The 14,605-nt window shown below is 43.9% G+C and overlaps 1 protein-coding gene across 8 annotated transcripts in view; it reads left to right on the plus strand.

The window, feature by feature from the left end:
• Nucleotides 1–14,605, plus strand: part of mef2d (myocyte enhancer factor 2d) — a 73,766-nt gene that overhangs the window by 44,855 nt on the left and 14,306 nt on the right. For 4 of the 8 annotated variants that reach the window (XM_023980009.2, XM_023980014.2, XM_023980015.2 and 1 more), the window contains exons 4-8: nucleotides 1,566–1,703; nucleotides 5,606–5,810; nucleotides 9,304–9,360; nucleotides 12,310–12,488; nucleotides 13,148–13,177. In XM_023980009.2, the coding sequence (XP_023835777.1) occupies nucleotides 1,566–1,703; nucleotides 5,606–5,810; nucleotides 9,304–9,360; nucleotides 12,310–12,488; nucleotides 13,148–13,177 (609 nt within the window). Of the gene's footprint in view, nucleotides 1–1,338; nucleotides 1,474–1,565; nucleotides 1,704–5,605; nucleotides 5,811–9,303; nucleotides 9,361–12,309; nucleotides 12,489–13,147; nucleotides 13,178–14,605 lie in introns of all 8 variants that reach the window. The other 4 variants (XM_023980011.2, XM_070437372.1, XM_023980012.2 and 1 more) reach the window with 3 other exon arrangements.

Raw genomic sequence — 14,605 nt, forward strand, 5'->3', positions numbered from 1 at the left:
CCCCACAACATTGGATGGTGTGATGGGGTGATGCCACCCCTGTGCTTCACGGTTGGGATGGTGTTCTTCGGCTTGCAAGCCTCCCCCTTTTCCTCCAAACATAACGATGGTCATTATGGCAAACAGTTCTATTTTTGTTTATCAGACCAGAGGACATTTCTCCAAAAAGTACGATCTTTGTCCCCATGTGCAGTTGCAAACCTAGTCTGGCTTTTTTATGGCGGTTTTGGAGCAGTGGCTTCTTCCTTGCTGAGCGGCCTTTCAGGTTATGTCGATATAGGACTCGTTTTGTGGATATAGATACTTTTGTACCTGTTTCCTCCAGCATCTTAACACGGTCCTTTGCTGTTGTTCTGGGATTGATTTGCACTTCTCGCACCAAAGTACGTTCATCTCTAGGAGACAGAACGCGTCTCCTTTCCTGAGGTATGACGGCTGCGTGGTCCCATGGGTTTATACTTGCATGCTATTGTTTGTACAGATGAGCGTGATACCTTCAGGCGTTTGGAAATTCCTCCCAAGGATGAACCAGATATGTGGAGGTCTACAATTTTTTTTGAGGTCTTGGCTAATTTCTTTTGATTTCCCATCTTGATTTCCCATTGTCAAGCAAAGAGGCACTGAGTTAGAAGGTAGGCCTTGAAATACATCCACAGGTACACCTCAAATGATGTAAATGATCCTATCAGAAGCTTCTAAAGCCATGACATCATTATGGAATTTTCCAAGCTGTTTAAATGCACAGTCAACTTAGTATGTAAACTTCTGACCCACTGGAATTGTGATACAGTAAATTATAAGTGAAATAATCTGTCTGTAAACAATTGTTGGAAAAATGACTTGTGTCATGCACAAAGTAGATGTCCTAACCGACTTGCCAAAACTATAGTTTATTAACAAGAAATTTCTGGAGTGGTTTGAAAAACGAGTTTTAATGACTCCAACCTAAGTGTATGTAAACTTCCGACTTCAACTGTGTGTTATATATATATATTATATATATATATGAAAAGTTTGGTTTAAATTCTTAGTCATTGTCCAGTAATAATTCCTTATTTCAGACATCTTTATTGATTTGTGTAGAGTAGACCTTTGAAGGGGTTAGCTTCGAAACAATGGTCAAGATGTTGACCTTCCTGGAATGGATCGATGTTATATTATCTGAGGCTCAGAATCATGTTACTGGTCTTGTTCGAATGCCATCGCTGTTCTTTTCTTTATCATTATTAGAATTTAAATGGTGGTACAGTCTGGATAATGCGTGTTGTTGACATAATTGTGTGTGAAAATGAATGTGTTTCCTCCTTCCTCTGCTTCTTCTTCCTCTAACCGCTTCAGACGTTGCGAAAGAAAGGCTTTAATGGTTGCAACAGCCCTGAGCCGGACGGCGACGACTCCATCGACCAAAGCCCGTTAAACGACGACAAGTACCGCAAGAACGAGGACCTGGATATCCTGTTCAAGCGCTATGGCGTGAGTACCATCGTCCTCTCGTCACGTTCTCTAACCTCCCTCTCTCTCCTCTCTCTCTCTTCTGTGTTGGGAACAACGGACAACGGACCAAGGCTCTGAACAAGAAAGAGCACCGGGACTCAGAGAGCCCAGACCCTGAGGAGCCCTTCTCCCTCACCCCCCACACTGAGGAGAAATACAAAAAAATTGACGAGGAGTTTGATAAAATGATGCAGAGCTATAGGCTGTCAGTGAGTACCGTGAGCTGTACTGCAACTTCTGTGTTACCCGGACTGGATTTTACCCAGATCCGGTTGCAGACAGCAACCCAAATACTCACAGAGCACCCCCCCCCCACTCCCCTCCATTTCTCCCCCTCCCCCTCTGATCGTGTGTGCCCGGGCAAGGGCAAGGAGGTTTGGGCGCGGAGCTCAACAGTCTGATTGGAGAGTGGTCACAGCCAACCATTTAGGAAGTAATCGTAAAGGCTTCATAAACATGACATAACCGGTCTCAGGGGTCATTCATAAGCTATTGACAGATTTCATAAAGACTACATAGAAGTGACATATGATGATGCCATAGCAAACGGGGCATAACACATTCAAAGCACTACATCTCATTATGCGTTGTCACCCCTTTGTTAGAGTGAGAAGAATCGTACAAATGAATGCTTTTCAAGGGTGTTAGTTTTACAGATAAAGTGTGACCATCTCGGTTCGGATAGGCCGTTCCTAATTTTCCAGGGTGTCAGTCAGACACTCTCCAGGGCTGCCTTATAATTGGCACACTGCCACGGTTTTTCGCCTCTTTTATTCCTCTCTCCGGTGCCAATTTTTTTATGATTCATTATTTTCCACCAGGGCTCAGTAATATCATTAACGTCAGTTTAATGAGAAGCACTCAATTTACAACCAGGCTTCCTGTCTGATCTGGCCTCCCTATTGGTCACGAGGGATGGGACTTTGTCTATCGAGTTCCCGTCGGGKCAATTTGAAGGACTTTACTGCTCACAGGATGAGCTGAACTGGAGATATACACACCTATCCCTGATTTAAGCCCTGGTTTCTTAGAATGTATTCTACAACATGTACTACAATGTATTGCATAATCTGTATTATGTAGGATAGTGTCACTAAAACAAAAAACCCAATGTTGATGGAAAGGTTTTGTTCTCCAAAACTGATAATATTATCACACACCCAACCACTCAGTTACATTAAAGCAGCGGTTCAGCAAAAAAGTTGAATGTCTCTCTATCGAATCAGTTCAGTGAATACCGCTCATTTAACCTAAGCCGTATCGCCAACACTTTGATGTTTGTGGTGAGCTGAAATAGCTCCTAAAAGCATTTCTGAGTAGAAAGAAGAAGAATAGAATTCAATCTGCCACCCCCTGGAGAGTGTAGCTCCCGCCCCAGTCGATTGGAAGCAAGCAAGCCCCCATCCCCCACCTTGCCCGGCACACCTTTCACAGGGCGCACTGTAGCAAACGGAAGCATACAGCACCAATCTCCCTCAACAGCATCATAATCCACCAACATGACAGCTAGGGGGCTGGGATATACACGCTTAATCCCACTCATTCTGCAATCCCCGGAGTCGAGTAGAAGGCGCTTGGGAGCATAGGGAGGCTAGCTATACAGTCTACAGGCATGTACAGGATTATAAAGCAAGACTGGAACTTGCCAATTGGTGACACAGCTGATTTAGCTTTTCAGATTTAAGTGATGTTACTTGATATTGTTTGCAATGTTATGTGTTTCCTGTTGTTTGTTTGAAATAGGCTGTCAGTGTCAAATTTGTACTAAAAAGAGAGACAAATTTTGTTTATTTCTCCGTCTATTGAAGTTATTTTAGAAATCTTTAAAGCACTCGTTTTCCCTCCTGTATTCCAACAATACTAAGATTAAAGCTGAGCATTATTTTTGTAAAACGATTCAATCTAATTACATTTTACAGAGTATTCACTGGTGAGATCAACATTGTAGTCAAATGTCAAGGACCTTGAAAGGTCAACGGAATGTTGTTTGWAAGTTGTTTTTGTGGTTTTAATCCATCACTGCTAACAAATAGGATGAGACATTTCCTAAAGTTGAAAGGGAACTTTCAAAGGCTTCTAGGACAAGAGGGAGGGAAGGAAAGTAGGGCATGAGTTTAATTCATTCTGATACCCTCGCATCCAGGAAATACACCAATGTAGCGCTCCGCTGAGAAAAATAGGTTCATTTTTTGTTATGCCGTTGGAGAAGGCCTTGAGCTGCCTTCAACGAACCCACTTAGCCCGAGGAAAAGCTGAAAGACTATTATTTATCCAATATGATTCATTTTAGGGCCTTTGTAATGCCATGTACTTGACACAATGAARGAGCCACTCTACTCTAGTATTAAGATTATGCCCACTGGCAGTTATCTGACCTAACGTAGCAATACCCCTGAATAACTTGTTATCCAAGAGACATCTGACCAAATGGCACAGCACAGTTTAGTGTACATCAGTGGAGTATTCAACAGTATTTTAATGAGTGTACGATAAGTGTATGTAGGAAGTGCTGTCCCAGTGCTGTATGCTCCACGTTTCCACACCTCTGCTCCCTCACACTAACCTCACTGCCATCCTTCCATCCCTCCACCCATCCATCTCTCCCTCCTCTCTGCCTGGCCAGTGTGCAGTGCTGTAACCTTCTGCCTTATATTGTAGACTACCTCCCCAGATTCCAGACCTAGCCACCAGCATGCCCAGTAGGTTTACCCATTTGGTCTTTCTGTCTTTCTCTTTATTTCTCTTTCGCTCTTCTTTTTCTCTCCCCTACCCTCTCTCGCGCTTTCTTTCTTTCTCTGCCTCTCTCTCAGTTTCTGGTGCTCTGGGATTTGAGACATTTGAGACACTCTATTATTGTGGAGTCCAAGGCAGATTGGTTTTGTCACCATAGTCCCCTGAACATTGTTGCCGTATGCAGCATATTGAGTGAAGTTGTGTACGTGACATGACACCCTCACGGGTCTTATGGATCAGAGGAGCTACAGCACTAGTGACAGCCCGGATGCCTTTCTGTCTTTACGTTACCTAGCACTGTTGTTGTTCGTCACTAGAACAGGATAATGCAGACACAGACTAATACTCAGTCTACTAAAATGCTATAAAGAAAGGAAAAGGACACACTCCGTCTCCCCACATTGACAAATGGTTTGTCACAAGAATGACAGGACTCTTATCAGATTATGTCAGATACAATACAAAACACACAATACCAAAACAACTTAGTCCTCCCTGCTCCCCTTGTATAACATCACACACACATCCCAGATGTAAACTTGTGGAATACACTGTAGGCTAACGGGAAGGAAGGTCGATATGATGGACAGAGTAGAGCATCTTCTTTCTCTCTTTTAAACTGGGTCCCACTCGGCACATACAGTACCAGGCCACGCTTGGCCCATATCCTATATATAGAGGCCCTGCCTGCTTTCTGCCATGATGAGGAACAGGGTGAAATGGGTTACAGGCAGAAGAGTGGACAACCCTGGCCTGGGTCCTGTCTCTGACTAGGACCTGGTGTTGGGCTGGGTCACACGGTAGTATTATTTAGCTGACTCAGGACCTGTCAAAGCTATTTGCTAACTACACTTCTTATACTTTAAGAAAGCACTCCTTGATACGTTAGAGAATGTTMTATTGGCTAGTTGTATACATTTTTAAGGGTAAACGTTTACTTCCAGGTAAAAGTAAGCAAATTAGCAGTCAACTTCTCAAGTAGAGGCTACATATCAGATACTCAAAGTTCCAAGCTCTGTGCAAAAAACTTTTCCCCCCCAATGGTTTCTCTTCAATTTTCCCAATTTTCAATAAAGATACTATATGGGGTCATGAGATGTATGATGTAATGTACAATATGACATGTCACCAATAACCAATGCAATAACAATCCCATGTAGCTTTTATGATGTACACATAACCTTGCATGTGATCTGAAAGCAAACACTTTTTCAGCTTCTTATTTCCACAAGTCAGTTGCATGCTAACAAATCCTGTGCGATAGTATGTGTGTGTTCTTGTGCATGCACATGCTTCTGAGAGTGTGTGTTTAACATTATACATGTGCCCATCGTGTGTTTACATTTCTAAGCCCCTCCTCTTCCTGTCTCTCCTTCAGTCAGCTGTCCCCCAGCCCACTTTCTCCATGCCCGTCACAGTGCCAGTGTCCAATCAGAATGCTCTCCAGTTCAGTAACTCTGGCGGCCTGGTAACCACCTCCTTCGTCACCTCCACCCTCACAGACCCACGCCTGCTGTCGCCACAGCAACCTCTCCAGAGGAACACTGGGTCTCCAGGGTTACCACAGCGACCGGCCAGCGCAGGTAAGGAACAGAGTGGACAGTGGTTAATGGTTGACTTCATCACAAGTTCAAGTTTTATTTGTCACATGCACAAGTACAGTGACATACTTAACTTGCAAGCCCTACACAACAGTGCAGTAATATTGAACTAATAATAAAAAATAAAAAACAGGAGAAATAAAAAATAAAAGAGGAAGCTATATACAGGTGCAGTGCCAGTACAACATGTGCAGAGATACTGGAGTATTTGAGATGTACTGTACATGTAGGCAGGGAATAGGAGAAAGTGTCTYGTAGCAGGATAAATAATAATAGTACACAGTATGGCATAAATTGTGTGTGTGTGTGTGCGCAAGAGTGTAAATGAAGGCGTGATAGGATGTCACGATTCCAATGGTGAATTAAGGAGTCAAGTGCAGAGAGCAGGTAGTTTTGAGCCAGTGGAATAAACTTTAATATTCCGAACAGAATATAAATGTGACGCCTACGCCACACAACAAAAGGGCGCGTCAAAATCCAGTCCACAATTAACTAGGACAAAATTCACACTACAAAAACACCACCACAACAAACAGAATAACAAGCCCGCACAAAAGTCGGCGGGCCAACTGGGTTTAAATAACCCCCTATCCTAAACACAAAACAGGTGATACAAATTAGACAAACTCAAAAGAAAACAGAAAAGGAGATCGGTGGCAGCTAGTAGACCGGAGACGACGACCGCCGAGCGCCGCCCGAACGGGAAGAGGCACCATCCTCGGCGGGATTCGTAACATAGGAGGTTTATACAAAACATTAAAACCTCTTAGGGATCCCTTAAACTCGAATCCCGTTACCGGGATAGATTTGACAACATCCGGTGAAATTGCAGAGCGCCAAATTCCAACTACAGAAATATAAATATTTAACATTCATATAAATACAAGTGTAATACATCAAAATAAAGCTTAACTTGTTGTTAATCCAGCCGCTGTGTCAGATTTCAAAAAGGCTTTACGGCGAAAYCACACCATGCGATTATCTGAGGACAGTGCCCCGCATACAAAAACATGAAAACCATTTTTCAACCAGGCAGGTGCGACACGAAAGTCAGAAATAGCGATATAATAAATGCCTTACCTTTTGAAGATCTTCATCTTTTTGCAATCCCAAATGTCTCAGTGACACAATGAATGGTCGTTTTGTTCGATAAATTCCTTCTTTATATCCCCAAAATGTCCATTTATTTGGCGCGATTGATTCAGAAATACACCGGTTCCAACTCGCCCAACATGACTACAAAATATCGAATAAGTTACCTGTAAACTTGGTCCAAACATTTCAAACAACGTTTCTAATCCAACCTCAGGTACCCTAAAATGTAAATAATCGATCAAATTTAAGACCGGATAAAGTGTTTCCAATACCGGAGAAAAATAACGAGGAGCGCYCTCCTGTTCACATGCACCAAAAGACTTGAGTCCATCTGAGTGACACATGGAAAGAATAGGACTACTTCTTCATTTCTCAAAAGAAAACATCAAACAATTTCCAAAGACTGTTGACATCTAGTGGAAGCCATAGGAACTGCAATCTGGGCAAGCCATAGGAACTGCAATCTGTTTCCCATAGAAAAGCATTGGAAAACACAATGACCTCAAAAAAAAATTCCCTGGATGGATTGTGCTCGGGGTTTCGCTGCCAAATCAGTTCTGTTATACTCACAGACATTATTGTAACAGTTCTAGAAACTTTAGAGTGTTTTCTATCCAATACCACCATGCATATGCATATCCTAGCTTCTGGGCCTGAGTAACAGGCAGTTTACTTTGGGCACGCTTTTCATCCGGACGTGAAAATACTGCCCCCTAGCCCGAAGAAGTTTTAAGAACACCTGCCCTTTCTATGACAGACTGACCAGGTGAATCCAGGTGAAAGCTATGATCCCTTATCGATGTCACTTGTTAACTCCACTTCAATCAGTGTAGATGAAGGGGAGGAGACAAGTTAAAGAAGGATTTTTAAGCCTTGAGACAAGGCGTGTGTATGTGTGCCATTCAGAGGGTGAAAGGGCGATATTTAAGTATGGTAGGTGGCAGGCGCACTGGTTTGTGTCAAGAACTGCAACACTGCTGGGTRGTTCACGCTCAACAGTTTCCCGTGTGTATCAAGAAAGTCCACCATSCAAAGGACATCCAGCCAACTTGACACAACTGTGGGAAGTATTGGAGTCAACATGGGCCAACATCCCTGTGGAATGCTTTCGACACCTTGTAGAGTCCATGCCCAGATGAGTTGTGGCTGTTCTGAGGGAAATAGTGTGGTGCAACTCAATATTGGGAAGGTGTTCCTAATGTTTMATATACTCAGTGTACATGTAAACAGGGCTGAAAAGTGTCTGGTAGCAGGAATATATAAATACTTATGGGAATATGCTAATGTTATATATATATATATATATATATATAAATACGAATGGTAATGGCAATCAATAATCAGTGAACAGCAGCGTAGTGGTAGTAATAGATATAATCATTTTAACAGCAGCGTAGGTGTGAGGGGGGCAGTAGTTGTTAGCCATTGAACAGTCTTATGGCCAGGGGATATAAGCTTTGGTAATTTTTCAGGCCTTTCTCAAACAGCTCCTAGCATGTACGTCCTGGATGGCTGGGAGCTCACCCCCAATGATGCACTTGACTGTCTGCACCACCCTCTGTAGGGCCTTCCTGACGAGGGTGGTGCAGTTGCCATACCAGAATGTGATACAACTAGTCAGGACGCTCTCGATGGTGCAGCAGTAAAAGTTCCTAAGGATCTGCCAACTCGTTTCAGCCTCCTGAGGGAGAAGCAACACTGCTGTGCCGTCTTCACAACTGTGCTGGTGTGAGAGGATCATGTTAAGTCCTCAGTGATGTGGACCCCGATGAACTTGAAGCTCTTGATCCTCTCCAATTCGGACCCGTCGATGTGGATTGGGGTGTGCACCTGCTCCGGTTTCGGGTAGTCCACGATCAGGTCCTTGGTCTTGCTGACGTTGAGGGAGAGGTTGTTGTCTTGGCACCACACTGCCAGGTCTCTGACCTCCTCCATGTAGGCTGTCTCATCGCCATTAGTGATCAGGCCTACCATCCTCGTGTCATCAGCAAACTTGATGATGGAGTTAGTTGTGCGTGGCCACACAGTCATGGGTGAACAGGGAGTACAAGAGGGGGCTAAGCATACACCCCTGGGGGGTCCCCCTGTTAAGGATCAGCGTGGCTTTGGTATTGTTGTCTACTCTTACCACCTGGAGTTTACCTGTCAGGAAGTCCAGGATCTAGGGAGGTGTTCAGTCCCAGGTTCCTGAGCTTGGTGATGAGCTTGGCGGGCACTATGGTGTTGAACGCTGAGCTGTAGTCGATGAACAGCATCAATGTTATGGATTCAGAATTATTCATGTTCATGTTTTCTTTGCAATTCTTACCATTCACATCAACTCGTATGTGCAACTTGTTCTTTTCAACATGGCCGCTGTCTTTTGTTCTTCCCTCCACAGGTGCTCTATTGGGAGGTGAACTGAGCAACTCCAACGGAGGATGCCCAAGCCCTGTTCGTAAGTAACTTCTGCTAAAGTCTACTTCTGCTAAAATACCTAGTTGTGTTTGAATCGTTTTTACATAGCAAATAAGATGATACCGTATACACAGTGAACTGCGTCTCGCTGTTGTAGCTGTGACAATAGATTATTAGCTTGTTAGTTTTGACCCTTCATGGCTTTCCTTGACGTGATGGGAGTTGTGGGTTATAGTAAAGCATAAAAGGTGTATGGATTACACTTTGGGACAGACTCCACTGTTTGATGGAAGAGAAAAAGATGTCAGGATAGCTGGTCGATGGCAACCGCCACAAACACTGACACTAGCACTCATGTACTCAAACACACACACACACACACACCTGTTGGCCAGCGACAGCTGAGGGTCACAGGAAAGCCGCTTGTAAATAGCCCAGGGGGTTGATGGGAAAGAGAATGAGAGAGAATGAAAGACTGAGGGAAAAAGGGAGAAAGAGAGGTGTAGAGAGAGACCTGAATGACATGAACACTCTGGCCTAGCATCTTTCACCTCTTCTGTCTCCCTGACCCGCTTTCTCCCCCTCTTTCTGTCCTTCTCTCCCTCTATCGCAGCTGTTGCCCCATGTCCCCCCCCCCCCCTTCCACACACACTCCAATCCCCCGTGGTTCAAAACTGGACCTTGTCTTGGCAGAGCCGTCTCCTCAGAGGTGACTTTGACATCGGCCAGAGCCTCACTTCTAATCTAATTCCTCTCGGCATACAGTCAGTGGTAGATGACAATATTATCAGATATTGTGCTACAACATCTTCCCCAAAAGTGAATGGCTGTATTATTGTATAGAGGAGAATATGTTTTTCTATTTGTGACTAAGGCACTAAGCAACAAATCTTAACCTAGATCTTTCACATTGATATCAATGAAAGACTCGTACGAAAATGAGTTACACAATCCTATCTCAAGTTTCCGAATCAGACCCAAGTCACAAAGTCATGGAACAGGGACCACAGCAGTCACGATGTCTTTCTCTCTCTAAACCGGAGTTGTCTCAGTAACCCTCCAGTGCAGTAAACAGTGCGGTGGTCCCAAGACGCAGCTCAAGTGACTCACCCTGCTAGCCCGCTGTCTCTCTCTCTCTTCCCCCTCCTCCCTCCACATCCTCCTCCCCCTCGCTCTGTCGTTCTCAGCTGTTGAACACAGACCCAGGCTCTGGGCTCAGGGAATGTCACCATTGACGTCACCCGGCATTCCTGAGATTCCCACGCCCGGCACTGGGTAATAGGAGTAGAGCCTGGGAGAGAGAGCACACACACACTCACAGGTATACACTAAAATGCATATGTTGATGCATACATACAACACATAAACACTTAGAAACATACATGAACATGTACTTACACAAACACATGCATGGATAAACATTCACACAGACACATAATGAATGTGAATTCATACACACTAGAGCCCTGTTGTTCAAAGAGCCCAGGGCCTGGGGCCAACATCCGACTAACACATGTTCTTTCTCCTCCTTCATCTCCCTCTGTTGCTGGGGTAGATGAGTGAGCGCCCAGTTTCTTAGAGGAAGGACTGAGTGAGTGTCTGTCTGCTAGGTCGGGTACAAACCAAAAAGCCACCATCGCCCTGTTCCACTTTTGCCTCGGCTGTGGCTCACACTCACGTGAATTCCCATATTCCCATCCCAAAACACCTCAGTACAAAGTAACCTTCACTGGCTGCCCAGAGTTCTCTATCCAGTTGTGAATGGTGCGAGGAAAATGATGGTAACTGTTACGCATTTGTATGTTTGATGGAAGTAGTGTGTTATTGATACTGCTGACACAAATGAGTCTGGAGCAAACATCATTCTGTCCTTGCCACCCGTCTCTGTGTGTGTGTGTGTGTGTGTGTGTGTGTGGAAAAAACACACGTGTGTGTGTGTGTGTGTGTGTGTGTGTGTGTGTGTGTGTGTGTGTGTGTGTGTGTGTGTGTGTGTGTGTGTGTGTGTGTGTGTGTGTGTGTGTGTGTGTGTGTGTGTGTGTGTGTGTGTTGTGTGTGTGTGTGTGTGTGTGTGTGTGTGTGTGTGTCTGAACTGAAGTATGTGTGACTGAGATAAACGGTGTCACATGCTGGTAGCATCTGGGACACGTCATGGAGCAACTTTTATCTGCTATCGCAGAACCCTGCCCAGCTCTAGGGATTGTGTGTGCGTGCGTAGTTGTGCGTCGACTGTGTGCCTACCCACAGTATGTGTGCATGTCTCTTTGTATATCTGTCTGTGTCTCTCTCTCTCTCTGTCTGTGTGTGTCTACTGTCTGTGTTTGCCTGGTTGTGTTCCTGACAGTGCTTGGAAAGTCCCCCGCTCCCCTATCCACACAGTGAGCCTGTCTTTCTTTGAGTCAACGGCTCTTTTAACCAAGTAAGGGGAAATCAGGCTGAGAGGTCTGTCCCATGGCAAGAAGGAATGCTGTTGTCTGAGTAGCTTGATGCTGTCCCAGATTAACACTGCTCACCATTGAGCCGTTCGATGGATAGACCTTCATAATGAGTGAAACCAAAATGAAGCATACACTGTTTGATTTGTAAACTAATAAAAATATTAGAGGTATTTATTAGTTTTTTTAAATTGTGTCTTATGAGACAACAACACATTAGGAGGTTGGAATGTCTTGAGTAATAACAAAAGGTTGTTTCTCTTAGGGATGTGTCACATGACGTAACCTGAAGGGGACTGTCTGAATGTTGACATAGGGATGCCGTAGGGTTGACATAGGAGTGACATTGCTCCTATAGTGAAAAGATATGAGGTTTTGTCAGTAGTGTTAGTGTAATGCGTGAAAGGGTCCAACGAGTAATGTTTACGGATTCATACTAATATTCACAGCGTTACAGTTGTCCTACAGTAAGTGATAGGCATACACACACCACACAAACACTCCATCCATTCCTTAACACCATATTAATATCTCCTCTCCGTCTCTCTCTCAACCAGCGAACGGCTACATCAGTGCCAGGGCCTCCCCCGGCCTCCTCTCCGTCTCCAACGGCAACAGCCTGGGGAAAGTAGTCCTGGCCAAGTCTCCACCTCCGCCCAGCCCTCAGATGGTGAACAGCCGCAAGCCTGATCTCCGGGTCATCACCTCCCAGAGCGGCAAGAGCCTGATGCAGCTGGTGAGCCACAGAGAGATTCACTACGGGAGCCCTACTGGCTCAAACTGAGTCTGTTGTMTTCTCACATTGATAAATGCTTCATTGGTCGCCCGCCAGTCACAAAACAATGGGGTGCTGAATCTTTATGAATCTCTATTCCTTCTGAGATAAACATTTAATACCAAAACGAAGCGTATGCTGTTTGATTTGTAAACGGTTGAAATATGAGAGGTATTTATGTGACTCAACAGATTTTAGGAGGTTGGGATGTCTACAGTAATAAAGTTTTGTTTCTCAGAGTGGTGTCACTCGGAAGCTCACATTTTTCTACAAAACAGATGCTGAGTCATTATTAGTTTATAAAGCAATTGAACAATGAATAGGACAGCAATTATAATAAGATTAAATTCAAAGGTTGATTTTGGCACTCAAACTGAGTGTGGCTTTAGACTGTGCTAAAGAAGAATTGACGTCAAAATGCATCCGTGCATCTCGTCATAATTACTGTTCTGAATTTGATATTTTCGTGAGTGCGTGAGGAAATAGCCCCCTGGATGCTGATCTGAGTTCAGTTTTGCATTTGCCCTTAATGAGCCCAATGGTTAAGGTTAGGATTGGGGGCTGATCCTAGATCAGCAGGTTAGTACAGAGCTGTAACCCGTGTTCTCTGCCCCCTGCAGACCGATGAGGAGCTGGAGTTGGTGAGTGAGGTGAATAAAAACTCCTCCTAGACTTGACTGTGGTTGCTGTGTCAACACTGGTCTCACAGGCATGAGTGTCATACTGGTATACTGTCGTACTGGTATATTAGTAGATAATTAGTATACAGTATTTACAGTGTAGTATCAGTCGAATAAGAGCACAGTACAATGTACAGTACCAGTCAAAAGTTTGGACACCTACTCATTCCAGGGTTTTTCATTATTCTTTTTACTATTTTCTACATTGTAGAATAATAACGAAGGCATCAAAACGATAAAATAGCACATGGAATCATGTAGTAACCAAAAAAGTGTTAAACAAATCAAAATATATTTTAGGTTCTTCAAAGTAGCCACCGTTTGCCTTGATAACAGCTTTGCACACTCTTGGCATTCTCTCAACCAGCTTCATGAGGAATGCTTTTCCAAGAGTCTTGAAGGAGTTCCCACATATGCTGAGCACTTGTTGGCTGCTTTTCCTTCACTCTGCGGTCCAACTCATCCCAAACCATCTCAATTGGGTTGAGGTCGGGTGATTGTGGAGGCCAGGTCATCTGATGCAGCACTCAATCACTCACCTTCTTGGTCAAATAGCCCTTACACAGCCTGGAGGTGTGTTTTGGGTCATTGTACTGTTGAAAAACAAATGATAGTCCCACTAAACGCAAATTCTAAATAAATCACAGACCGTGTCAACACCATAATATGGTATTGTTCTATTACCAAATAGGGCTATCTTCTGTATACCACCCCTACCTTGTCACAACACAACTGATTAGCTTAAAAGCATTAAGAAGGCAAGAAATTCCACAAATTAACTTTTAACAAGGCACACCTGTTAATTGAAATGTATTCCAGGTAACTACATCATGAGGCTGGTTGAGAGAATGCCAAGAGTGTGCAAAGCTGTCATCAAGGCAAAGGGTGGCTACTTTGAATAATCTCAAATCTCAAATATATTTTGATTTGTTAAACATTTRTGCTCACTACATACTTCCATATGTGTTATTTAATAGTTCTGATGTATTCACTATTATTCTACAATGTAGAAAATAGTAAAAAATAAACCCTTGAATGAGTAGGTATGTCCAAACTTTTGACTGGTACTGTATGTTATAGAATAGTGTGTATGCATACTATGTGTGGTAAATCCAAAATGGAGGTAAAGCTCTCTGTGAATGCATTGTATGTATCTTGGCATGTGCATGGGTCAACTCCATGTGTGTGTAATCCATGTCGGGTTGGACAGGAGGTCATTGTGTATAGGCTACAGTACTCTCTGGAGTGTGTGTATCCATTGACTAGGACAAACTGTTTACAAGGTGACACCAATGGCACAATGACCTCCACCCCTGGAGCGTCTGAGCCCCGACTCACACACCTATCACCACGCACCAACACACACACAATCACTTTGTCGCTCACTCTGGTTGTTCT

Source organism: Salvelinus sp. IW2-2015, linkage group LG35 (genome assembly GCF_002910315.2).
Source record: "Salvelinus sp. IW2-2015 linkage group LG35, ASM291031v2, whole genome shotgun sequence".
Taxonomy (NCBI): Eukaryota; Metazoa; Chordata; class Actinopteri; order Salmoniformes; family Salmonidae; genus Salvelinus; species Salvelinus sp. IW2-2015.